General features: G+C 43.4%; 1 protein-coding gene across 1 annotated transcript in view; it reads left to right on the top strand.

Annotated features, from left to right (window-relative positions):
* Positions 1-13,052, top strand: part of usp31 (ubiquitin specific peptidase 31) — a 94,588-nt gene that overhangs the window by 28,721 nt on the left and 52,815 nt on the right. Inside the window, exons 2-4 of the mRNA XM_078558441.1 lie at positions 8,178-8,315; positions 11,059-11,147; positions 12,346-12,438. Of these exons, the coding sequence (XP_078414567.1) occupies positions 8,178-8,315; positions 11,059-11,147; positions 12,346-12,438 (320 nt within the window). The remainder of the gene's footprint in view (positions 1-8,177; positions 8,316-11,058; positions 11,148-12,345; positions 12,439-13,052) is intronic.

Below are 13,052 nucleotides of genomic sequence, written 5' to 3'. Positions count from 1 at the left end.
CTGTGTTTAAATGCAGTCCAGTGATGGCTGCTGAGGGTCCACTGGAAATTAATTTGGCATCGCTGCAAACCGCCTACAGCCCAGAATATGCCCTAATTTGGCACACAGTCTCACTGAGAATCTAGGAACTTGAAAGGTGTTGTCATTGTGTAGGAGGAATGATCTTGTTGCAGTTCAAAACCACCACAATGTAAAAAGTGTCTATTGTTTGCTTCTAGAACAGGCTGCAATACAGAATAATTCATAGTCCATGAAGTGCTTTGGCATTTGAGATGTGATTAAATGCTAAGTAAATGCAAGCCTTTAATTGTTCTGTGGGTAAGACTGGATTTTAAATGCCACATGCCATCTGAATGAAGCCATGTATGTGTGGGGAATGGAGGAAGAAGTTCAGAATATTGCACCCAAGGAACTATGTGATGGATTCATAATGGATGTATGTGTTCAATGAGGTGTGAGATGTGGAGAGGTGCAGGTGGTTCAGTTTGTTCAATTTTCCAATTTAACCCTTTGATAGGAAGCCAGTACTGGTATTATTGAACCAGTGACTGTTTTAATATTTTTCACGACTGATTAAGTTTCCCCCTCCTTTTTTAATTGCTCGTCCATTCCTGTGGCTTCAGTCCCTCTACCAGCTAGTTCCCAACTAATGATACCATTGATTTTGCCCTTGGGGAATGCAGACTATGGGGGTGTCGTGGCAGGGAGCTTGATGCACAGGGCAACTCTACAGCCTACACTCAGTGCGTCCTCTTGTTGGCACGGATATGTGCTGTGTCTTTGCTGTATTCACTGGTTCCAGGTTTCGTGCATTTCAATTGGTATTTGACCTATGAATAGTGCACAGCTTTAGAGCATTGCTTAAAACCCAAATGATGAAACTCAGGACAAAGAGGCACAGACTGATGTCTATCTGGGGCTCAGCTGGTTCAAAACCAAATATAGATCTTTGTGGCAGGATAAGGGATGAACAGCTGTTCACCACTGGCCAGCAGTGAGATATTGCAGCTGGTTCCAGCAGATTGTCAGTGCTGCTATGCAGCCCCGAACAGAATCTCTTTGAGAGATTGTGAACACAGTTTGTCAAAATAGCAGCAAACCTGTTCTCTGACTGCAGGCTAGTGTTTAAAGCTGTTTGCGTTGCACTTCAATCTTACAGCTGTTTTTTCATTGGGGTTAGGAGAAGGGTTGATCTTTGTATATTCCCTATGCTGCACTTGGAATGTGACAGTAAGCAGATAATTTAAATATGAAAATAATATGAAAATCCTTGGCTTCTGGCAGCTGTTCAATATTAATTTCATGTCTTTTAAGCCTATCAATAATTCTTTGTGTTTGGTTGTGTGATTATTTGAGGCTGTGAGTCTCTACAATTAATGCCAGGCAATAACCATCTCCAACAAGAGAAAATTCAACCATTGCCCCTTGATGTTCAATGCATTACCATCACTGAATCCCCCATTATCAACATCCTGGGGGTTACCATTGACCAGAAACTGAACTGGACTAGCCGTATAAATACTGTGGCTAGAAGAGCAGGTCAGAGGCTAGGAATCATGTGATGAGTAACTCACCTCCTGACTCCCCAAAGCCTGTCCACCATCTACAAGGCACAAGTCAGGAGTGTGATGGAATACTTCCCACTTGCCTGGATGAGTGCAGCTCCAACAACACTCAAGAAACTTGACACCATCCAGGACAAAGCAGCCCACTTGATTGGCACCACATCCACAAACATTCACTCCAAACACCACCGATGTACAATAGCAGCAGTGTGTACCATCTACAAGATGCACTGCAGGAATTCACCAAGGCTCCTTTGACAGCACCTTCAAACCCACGACCACTACCATCTAGAAGGATAAGGGCAGAAGATAAATGGGAATACTACCACCTGGAAGTTCCCCTGCAAGTCACTCACCATCCTGACTTGGAATTATATCGCCGTTCCTTCACTGTCGCTGGGTCAAAATCCTGAAACTCCCTAATAGCACTTTGGGTGTAGCTACACCACATGGATTGCAGCTGTTCAAGAAGGCAGCTCACCACTACCTTCTCAAGGGCAATTAGGGATGGGCAATAAATGCTGGCCCAGCCAGTGAAGCCCACATCCCATGAATGAATAAAAAGAAAAAATGCCTGACCCTCCCAGAAAGGCTAGAGAAAGTTTGTGCCCAGTCTGTGTTCAGGGGGGCTCTAAAAACTTTGTGACTATACTGGAGATAGAGTGGAGAGTTCTCATGATTCCCTAGCTAACATTCTTCCCTCAAACAATGCCACCACCAGCAGATTAACTGCTCATTCATTTCATCACCTTTACTTGCATGAAATGAGTTGCAATATAAATGCAAGTATCTGTCAGCGGGTGGGAAGGTTACAGCACTGACTTGTGCAGAAGCGTTGAGTTTGTTGGAAGGCAGAGTAGATGACTGCTTGTACTGTAGCTTGCGCTGATAGAAAAACACCTTAGGTGAGTATCAGCTCCGTGGATATACCTCACTTATCACACAGTGCAAGTCGTGACATCAGGGCGGTTGCCAGCAGCAGTACAGGTACTTCCGAATGGCATGCAGTAGAAAGGGGCTGCTATCTGTTCACAAATCATTGATTGTAATCACCCCTGTCCCCAGGACTGAGGAAGGAGGACGTGAAAGTGACCAGTGTATTTATCATTGGCTACTGATCAGTGATATAATGATCAGGATTTGAGATTAATGTTGCTTCGAGGAATGGAGAATGAATAAAGCTGCTGTGGCCCACCTGGATCATTCTGTCTTCCAGGATCATTTTTGGCAGTTTTCAGCAGCATTTTCTGTACTTGAGCTTGATATTCAGAACTTTTTCAATGGCTTAGATTTCCCTGTGAGTTTGGAATAGCTCCGTAGACTTACAAAATTTATTTATGTGAATTGTAAATGTAAAAAAATAGCAAAAATTAGTCCCAAGTGGTATTTTTTCCTGCTCCAGGAACACAGCCCTGTCCCTGCTACCAAACCAGGAATTGGGCCAGTGCTCTCTTGAATACTTAGCTGATTCAGTGTTTCGCCAGGTGGTAATTTGACCCTTGTTGAAAACTGGGCTTGTGGGTGTTGAGTATGAGTGTATTTTACTTTATATTGGGTTTGGGGACAGTAACTAGTGCAGCCTTAATATGATCTTGAGCCACTAAAGCAGTTTAATTGATCACTGTATATAAAATTGAAATAACTTTGACCCTGTCAGCAATTGTTCTGAACTACTGTTGTGTAGCAGGTGACTAATCCTTACTCCAAATCATCACTAAAAGCTAGAATAGCATTCTTGATTGTTTTCTTGTTGGTTTTCTAGATTGCTGTTTAGTATTTTCCCTCCTTTGTTTTGGTGCCTCTTGCCTCCTTTGCTTTTTTTTGGCATTTTCCTCGCATTTAACTTTGCATGTGCTAATTCATCGTTTAAATACATAATAGTCTCTCGAGCAGTTTCAACTTCTTAGCATTTCCAAATTTGCTCTTTCAAGGTTAAGGATAGACTAGGGTTTTTGACCTCTTGTTCTTTAGGGATGCAGTATCTGGCCTGTTTGTTGCACTGCGCAGTCCCTTTAAGATGGCTGCACATGCATGCACCTTAAAAGGAGCATGGGTTGTACATGGCCTGTTCATTCCCTGCCTGGCACATTATGGTAGCTGCACAGTTTAGAGGGAGCATTGTATGGAATTCTCTTAATTAGTGTTAACCTCGTAATGCATGGGATTAAAAAAGCCTTTTGACCAATCAAACTTGTTTCTCTGTCCTCATCTACACATTTAGATTCTTGCAGAAAGATTCTGCAAACCCCCTCTCTCTCTGAGCGCAAACTCCAGGATGCCAACCTAATTTTGCATCCTGTATTGCAGCTGTCTTCCCTGTCAGCATTCCCTTGGCCCCAGGAGCTCAGGAAGTATCTGGTTTCGTGCAACATTTGATCATCCCTATCTGGACTTGTCCTGTAACCCTCAATTTTATTGCTAACTGACCTTTATTCAACATTGTTTCTTTCTCCAGAAAGATGTTAATTGACGATGCCATTAATTGGGATGCTGTTATTAGAAATGTTTAAGAATATGAAAAGATGGGACAGGATAAATAGAATTAGGCTGTTCCAGTAGTTGAGAGGTCAAGAGAAGTCAAGAATTAAATGTAATGATTCTACACCTCTTAAACATAAGAGATTTAGAACAGAGCTGGGAAAGGTAAGCTGCGAGGAGGGCGTAAAGTGACTCCAAAAGGATATAAATAATTGGATGTGATTGGACAAGAAGGTGGCCGGTGGAGGAGAATGTGCAGAAGTGTGAAATTATCCATTTGGGAAAAATGGAAAAGTACAATATTTTTTAAAAGATGAGAGACTAGTAAATGTTGGCGTTCGGAGGTATATGGGCATCCTTGTACATGAATCACAAAGGTAACATGCAGGTAACACAAGCAATTAGGAAGGCAAATGGGAGTTGCAGATTTAGAGTAAAGAGTAGGGTCTTGGTGAGACCACACCAGGAGTACTGTGTACAAGTTTGGGCTACTTACCTAGGGAAGAATATACTTCCCTTCTTCTTCTTGATTCTCTTTTTAGCCTGGGTGCGTGAGGCAGATGAAGCACATGCTTTATGTCCGTTTAGCTAGTTTTTCCTGGAACAGGCTGCTAGCCCAGAGGCTGTAGCTTGAGGGGTGCCGCTTCATATCAAGCATGGCTGACCAAGAAACTCTCCTGCTCTTACCACTTGCCATAGGTGTATTGGAAGGATTTACAGGTTGATAATCAACCTGTTTGGTCAGGTTATGAATGCACCTTTCATGGCCATCCTGGAGTGGAACTCGAACCCAGAGCTTTTGGTTCAGAGGTAGGGACGCTACCCACTGTGCCAGAAGATCTCCATTCCTTCCTTGGAGGGGGTGCAACAAAGGCTCACCAGATTGATTCCTGTGATGAGAGGGCCCTCTCTGAGGAGAGATTGAGTAGAATGGGCCTATATTCTATGGAGTTTAGAAGAATGAGATGTGATCTCGTTGAAATATATAAAATTCTTAGGGGGCTTGACAGAGTAGATGGCCCCTGGCTGGAGAATCTAGAGCCAGGGGAAGTAATCTCAGGAATAGGGGTTGGCAAGTTAAGACTGAAATGAGATGCTTCTTCACTCAGGGTTGTGAATCTTTGGAATTTTCTTTCCAAGAGAGCTGTGGGTGCTCAACTATTAATTAGATTTTTCAACTTGAAGGGAATCGAGGGATATGGGGAAAGGGTGGAAAATAGAGTTAAGATACATCCGTCATTAGCTTATTGAATGGTGGAACAAGTTCAAAGGGCCCTGTGAAGTCCTCCTGCTCAAATATCTTTTGTTCTTCAGTTTTGCATATCCACTGGAAACCAGGATGTTGTCCCTTGCAATTCAAATGCAGAGTTAACTATCACCTGGTGATCAGGGCTGTTAGAATGTGTTGGGCAATTGACAGAATACACATGCGTGCATTCTTCATCACCATTTAAGTTGATTTTGTTAGATAGATGTGCCAAGTGAGGCATTTATTTTCCCTTGGGATGTGGGTGACTGGCAAAGGTTGCATTTATGAGCCATCTCTAGTTGTTCTGAAGTTCAATCCCAGGTGGGCAGCAAAATCCCACAAATCATAAGTAAGATAAATGGCCTATTTTTTTTTGTGTGGTGTGTTTGCAGGAGCAGTGTTGGACAGGATTGCCGGAGGGGTCCTGCTGTTCAAATGGTGCCACGTTTATTCATGGAAAAACTCAGCAGGTCTGACAGCATCTGCGGAGAGGAATACAGTTAATGTTTCGAGTCCGTATGACTCTTTAACAGAGCTAAGGGAAAATAGAAGAGAGGTGAAATATAAGCTGGTTTAAGGTGGGGGTGGGGGGTGGGGTGGGACAGGTAGAGCTGGATAGAGGGCAAGTGATAGGTGGAGATTGCCAAAAGATGTCATAGACAGAAGGACAAAGAGGTGTTGACGGTGGTGATATTAGCTAAGAAATGTGCTAATAGGTGACATTAAGGGTAGAAAGCAGGACGAGCAAGCTATAGATAGTGGGGGTGGGGTGGGGGGAAGGGATCGAAATAGGCTAAAAGGTAGAGATAAAACAATGGATGGAAATACATTTTAAAATAATGGAAGTAGGTGGGAAAAGAAAAATGTATATAAATTATTGGAAAAAAGTGGGGGGGGGGGATCGGAAAGGGGGTGGGGATGGAGGAGAGAGTTCATGATCTAAAGTTGTTGAACTCAATATTCAGTCCGGAAGGCTGTAAAGTGCCTAGTCGGAAGATGAGGTGCTGTTCCTCCAGTTTACGTTGAGCTTCACTGGAACATTGCAGCAGGCCAAGGACGGACATATGGGCATGAGAGCAGGGTGGTGTGTTGAAATGGCAAGCGACAGGGAGGTCTGGGTCATGCTTGCGGACAGACCGAAGGTGTTCCGCAAAGCGGTCACCCAGTCTGCGTTTGGTCTCTCCAATGTAGAGGAAACCGCATTGGGAGCAACGAACGCAGTAGACTAAATTGAGGGAAGTGCAAGGGAAATGCTGCTTCACCTGAAAGGAGTGTTTGGGCCCTGGGACGGTGAGGAGTGGGGAAGTAAAGGGGCAGGTGTTGCACCTTCTGCGGTTGCATGGGAAGGTGCCGTGGGAGGGGGTTGAGGTGTAGGGGGTGATGGAGGAGTGGACCAGGGTGTCCCAGAGGGAATGATCTCTGCGGAATGCCGCCGGGGGGGGGTGAAGGGAAGATGTGTTTGTTGGTGGCATCATGCTGGAGTTGGCGGAAATGGCAGAGGATGATCCTTTGAATGCGGATGCTGGTGGGGTGATAAGTGAGGACAAGGGGGACCCTATCATGGTTCTGGGAGGGAGAGGAAGGTGTGAGGGCGGATGCGCGGGAGATGGGCCGGACACGGTTGAGGGCCCTGTCAACCACCGTGGGTGGAAAACCTCGGTTAATGAAGAAGGAATACATGTCAGAGGAACTGTTTTTGAAAGTGGCATCATCAGAACAGATGCGACGGAGGCGAAGGAACTGAGAGGATGGGATGGAGTCCTTACAGGAAGCGGGGTGTGAGGAGCTGTAGTCGAGGTAGCTGTGGGAGTCGGTAGGCTTGTAATGAATATTGGTGGACAGTCTATCACCAGAAATTGAGACTGAGAGGTCAAGGAAGGGAAGTGTCAGAGATGAACCATAAATTGGAAGCAAAATTAATAAATTTTTCCAGGTCCAGATGAGAGTACGAAGCAGCACCGAAGCAGTCATTGATGTACCGGAGAAAGAGTTGTGGGAGGGGGCCTGAATAGGACTGGAACAAGGAATGTTCCACATACCCCATAAAGAGACAGGCATAAGTGGGGCCCATGCGGGTACCCATAGCCACACCTTTTATTTGGAGGAAGTGAGAGGAGTTTAAGGAGAAATTGTTCAGTGAGAGAACAAGTTCAGCCAGACGGAGGAGAGTAGTGGTGGATGGGGATTGTTCGGGCCTCTGTTTGAGGAAGAAGCGGCGAGCCCTCAGACCATCCCAGTGGGGGATGGAGGTGTAGAGGGATTGGACATCCATGGTGAAGAGGAGGCGGTTGGGGCCAGGGAACTGGAAATTGTTGATATGATGTAGGGTGTCAGAGGAAACGCGGATGTAGGTGGGAAGGGACTGGACAAGGGGAGAGAGAATGGAGTCAAGTTAGCAAGAAATGAGTTCCGTGGGGCAGGAACAGGCTGACACGGTCGGTCTGCCGGGACAGTCCTGTTTGTGGATTTTGGGTAGGAGGTAGAAGTGGGCTGTCCGAGGTTGGAAGCTGTGGAAGGAAGATCTCCAGAGGAGATGAGGTCAGTAACAGTCCTGGAAACAATGGCTTGATGTTCAGTGGTGGGGCCCAAGCTTCATGTTCGCTTAGATGCAAGAGATCTTGTGGCACTTTTTTTTTTGAAGGGCAGGGAGCACTGTGTGCACTTAGGCCAATGTTCAACTCTGCCCTCACCAAAACAGATGCACTGTTTGTTGCATTTTGTGAGGCTTTGCTGCATACACATAGCTTATGACCACGCGTCAGGAGTAATTATTAGCTGTAAAGTGCTTGGGATGACCTCAGACGTGAAAAGCATGACATAAATGCAAGTTCTTTCCTTAAATTGGATACCGGGAAGTAAATTTGTATCTTTTAATTTTCTTTCAGAATGTTGTATCCAAGAATGCTTTCCAATATCGTGGCAACTCTCAGCACGATGCCCAGGAGTTTCTGCTATGGCTTCTCGATAGGGTCCATGAGGACCTGAACAATATTGTTTTAACAAACGGGAGGCCTGCAGCCAAGGTATGATCGCTTATATTTAATGGAAAAATGGGATAGAAAAAGTAGTGAAATTTGAATAAAAACAAAAAACTGCAGATGCTGGAAATCTGAAATAAAAACACAAAATGCTGGAAAAATTCAGCAGGTCTGGCAGCATCTGTGGAGAGAGAAACAGTTAACGTTTCGAGTCTTTATACTCTTCTTCAGAGCCCTAGAGAAATTTGAAGTTTGGGCCATTCATTTTGAGTATTATTCATAGAATTATATAATACAAGAAGGCCATTTGATTCTTCTTGCCTGTGCCAGCTCTTTAACTATTCCCCCACTCTGTCTGCGTAGCCTATAATTTTTTCCCTTTAGTATTTATCCAATTCCCTTTGGAAGTTATGATTGAATCTGCTTCTACCTGCCTTTCGGCAATACATTCCAGATCACAACAACTTGCTGTTTAAATAAAAAATAGATTCCTCGTGTCACATCTGATTCTTTTTCCAATTATCTCAAATTTGTGTTCTCTGGTTACCAATCCTTCTGCCACAGGAGACAATTTCACTTTTTAAAAAAAAAATGTTTTTGGTTCCTTTTTTGAGGAGGGGGTGTTAGTGGTGGGGGTGTGGGGGTGCGGGGGTGAGGGGGGTTGCAGTTCAGATTAAGATACCACTGAATGTCCCTAATTTCCTGTCTGTCATTGTGTATTGTCATTGCCAAGTGGGTAGATAATGTGCCATTGGACCTCTGATGACATTGAGGTTGGACAGAGGGCATAAACAAGAGCCTTGAGATGATTGTATTTCTGTGGAGAATTGACTCAGTGCTGTCCCATAAGTGTGACCCTAGATGGACAATGCACCAATTAAGGATCATTGCTAACTCAGCAAATTGAGGCACCCAAGCAACAACCTGTGACCTCTGGCATTGCGTATTGGCATTCCTAGTACTTCACTGGTGATTTGAATTCTAAATCAATAGTGCACGGAGCACCATATAAAATCAAGAGAGAAATTTTCTGATTGAGCTTTGCATATGGCTTTTATATTAAAAATACCAGTCTAAAAGTCTTTGTCAACATGCAGTAAACTTAAATTCTGTCAGATTTGGGGCTGAAAGCACACACTGTCCTTTGCATGACTTGCCGTAAGTCAGGCAAAGGGGTCCGTGAATTAAGCTGGCTCTTGGCAGTTTCAGTGTAGGCTACATCAATGTAGGGGCATTGGGAGCATGGCCAGGGGAGGGGACTCTCGGGTTGGGAGTTTTCTTCTTCCCAGCCTGGTGGAAGACTAGTAGGCTGGCATCCCAAATGAGAGCAACTGTACTATCTCCTTCAGGCAGGTATTGGAAACATGTCCTAGTGACATGGGTACCTGTCAGTGGTATTTGAATCTGATCTCTCCACGAGATTGAATACTTTGGGATCAGTGCCAGGGATCACAGGTGGGTTGATCCTGCATTTGCTGTCCCTGTGGAGTTCTAGAGTTCTCTTGTCCCACACAACTCACTTAGGATCTCTAGTGACAAACATAGGACTGCAGGATTCAAAACTACACTTGAGTCCTTAAAATGCTTTGATAGAATATTTCGCCCAGGTATTGTCTATCTCTCACCATGTCTACAAGGAATGTGAGGGCCTAATATTTATACACGGTTTCCTTCAATGTCCTCAGCATTTCCTGCCTGATAGGGTGTCCGAGTGTCTTATTTTTGACCTAAATTGCAATCTCATACTTAGAAACTGAGAAAGGTGTTTCAATGTAGTCTTTTTATCTGAGATTAGTGTCTCCTTCATCCACATCTGGCAGCACAGTTAATAACAAGAACTCCTAGTTGCAACCGTCTTTGCGCTCAGCCACAGCTTTTGCCATGCGCAAGGAAAGCTCAATAATAAGGCTAGACAATGCTGTGATGTTAACAGCATCAATCCTTATAACAAATGTGAGAGAAGCAGAAAGTTTGAAGGGAACTTGAAGTGTCTCTGGTTTTGAAAATAATGATAAGATATTTTTCATGCCTTGAATCATTACAGTAAGTTGCTCCCCAGAAGTGGGTGTGAGAGTTTAATGCACAATGTCTGGTAATCTGGCAGATTTCCTTCCCAAAAATCTCAGATATGAACTGTTGTCTTTAAGCTCATTGAATTGACACACTGGTTCTCCTTCCTATTCGTCTGTTAGCAGTTAGATAGCTGCATTGACCAGACTGTATGGTGTGGACTATCAACAAATCTTTAGCAGCGTAGAGTGCTTCCTATCAGGTACTGGTGACTAATTGTCTGCAATGCTACAATATATTTTCAGAATCAATAGTTTTTCTACAGTTCTATCAAAATTGTTCCGTGCTTGCCTTTAGCATACTTACATTCTCATTTCCACCATCATTTGTAAAAGTTGATACAAAACGTGTATTTATTACATATCATGTTGCCATCCTCTACAACTAGACTTGAGTGCCTTTGCTTTGTGCATTTCGTGCCCTTTTTTTAATAATGCCAGGCAGTCTTATGGCAGCTTTAGCTACATGAGCTCTGGAACCACCCTTGCACCCCAGCACAATAAAATAATTTCTATCTGCGCATAATGAATGAATAATGAAACTTAATCCCAGTGATGCTAAATGTGCAGTAACACACTCGAAAAATAAAAAATTAACACTCTTAACAAATTGACCTGCCACACCTCTTGAATTCTTTCCCTATTGATTACAGACACATTGATTATACAAGCGATGTATGGGGCACCTTGTATGATAAGTTTATTTTTCTTTTATTTAGCCTCCAAAAGATGAAGACAGGCTGTGTGAAGGACCTTCTCTTTCAATGAGAAGCAGTTTTGTGCAAGAGCTCTTTCAAGCACAGTACAGGTGAGAGTTTCTTTGAGTTTAAAGTGAACAAGAGATAGCGGTGGAGCAGTTCATTTATTTTTAAAAAAAGTAACACTTTCAGTAGAGGTGTTGGACTGTTGGATAATCATGCTGTTTCAGCAAGAATAACTTCCCTGGTGCTGGTGGATGTTATCTGGTGCACAAGCTGTTGTACTCTTTAATTGGCTATTTTGGGAGGCTGGAGTGTTTCCTGGGTTAGAGGCTTTGCAGTTTATTTGCTTAGAAGGTGGAATATCATGTGTCATGCACTATCCTGAGAAATCCTGACCAGCTGTCTAACAATTGGCGTGAAGCCTTGCTTTAATACTGCCCCATGTACTTTATTCAAGATGTCAGATGTGGTTTAATGGTAGCACACTTGCCTCTGAGTCAGAAAGTTATGGGTACCAGCCCCACTCTGGTGATTTGAGCATATAGTCCAGGCTAACGTTTCAGTGTAGTACTGAAGGAGTCCTGCACTGTTGGAGGTGCCATCTTTTAAATGAGACTTCAAAATGAGGCCCAGTCTACTCTCTCAATGTCCTGGCCAATACTTATCCCTCAATCAACACCTTTATGAAAAAAAAAATCTGATGATCTGGTCATTTACTTAATCACAACTAAGGCCCCCAAAGTCCCAGGCTTTTTAATGGACATTTTTCCTTCATTCACAGTAGCCAGCATTTATTGCCCATTCCTAATTGCCCTTAAAAGACTGACTTGTTAGGCCATTTCAGTGGGAAGTTAACAGTCAACCACTTTGTTGTGACTCTAGAATCATATATAGCTCAAATGGGATAAGGATGGCAGATTTCCTTCCCCAAAGGACATTAGTGAACCAGTTTTTTTGACAATCTGGCAGTTTCATAGTCACTATCAGTGATGCTAACTTTTTCTTCCAGATGTCATTTAATTTCTGAATTTAAATTGCCCAGCTGTTGTGGTGGGATTTCAATGTATGTCTCTGGATCACTGATCCAGTCCTCTGGGTGACTAATTCAGTAATATAGCCATTAATTTACCATACCCTTAATTCAATAGATCATCACTATATATCTCTGGTAGCTACAGGATGAGACTCTGCATTTGCCATTGTATCCTCAAGCTGTTTGGAAAGAAGTCTCAAGTTTTGGCCTGGTCACGGCTGTCCTTAGTAGGTTGGCTATAAAATGATTTTTATTTCTCTTTTCTCTTTTAGGTCTTCGTTGACATGTCCTCATTGCCAAAAACAGAGCAACACCTTTGACCCATTCCTCTGTATCTCCTTACCCATTCCTCCGCTTCAAACCCGGTAAGAGTTTAAGTTAGAGCAACCAATGTCAGAATTCATGGCTGTTATTAATCCCCAGCTCTGCTATAGTCAGGTGATGATTCTAAACACCACAGATTGGAAATTCCAGAGGGGAGTTAATTTTGTGGTATAACCATCAGTAGCTACTTCAAAATCATGCAGTACAGGAGGAAGCCATTCAAATTATTGTGCTTGTGCCGGGTCTTTGAAAGAGCAATCCATTTAATGTTCCACTGCCCTACTCTATCTCCATAGCCCTGCGACCGTCTCCTTTTTTAAAGTATTTATCCAATTCCCTTCTGAAAGCCACTTTTGAATCTCCTTCCATCACCCTTTCAGGGAGTGCATTCCAGATCACCATAACTTGCGTAAAGAAAGACTTGCATTTACATAGAGCCTTTCGTCACCACTGGACATCCCAAAGCACTTTGCAGCCAATTAACTACTTTTGCAGTGTCATCATTGTTTTAATGTAGGAAAGGTGGTAGCCAATTTTGTGCACAGCAAGCTCCCACAACTGCAATGTGATAATGATTAGATAACTGATTGAGGAGGTAATTACTGGCTAGGACACCGGGGATAAATCTTGCTGTTTTTTGGAATAGTGCCATTGG

Source organism: Cetorhinus maximus, chromosome 15 (assembly GCF_964194155.1).
Source record: "Cetorhinus maximus chromosome 15, sCetMax3.hap1.1, whole genome shotgun sequence".
In the NCBI taxonomy this organism is placed as follows: Eukaryota; Metazoa; Chordata; class Chondrichthyes; order Lamniformes; family Cetorhinidae; genus Cetorhinus; species Cetorhinus maximus.
This window is presented reverse-complemented; position numbering and strand designations above follow the sequence as displayed.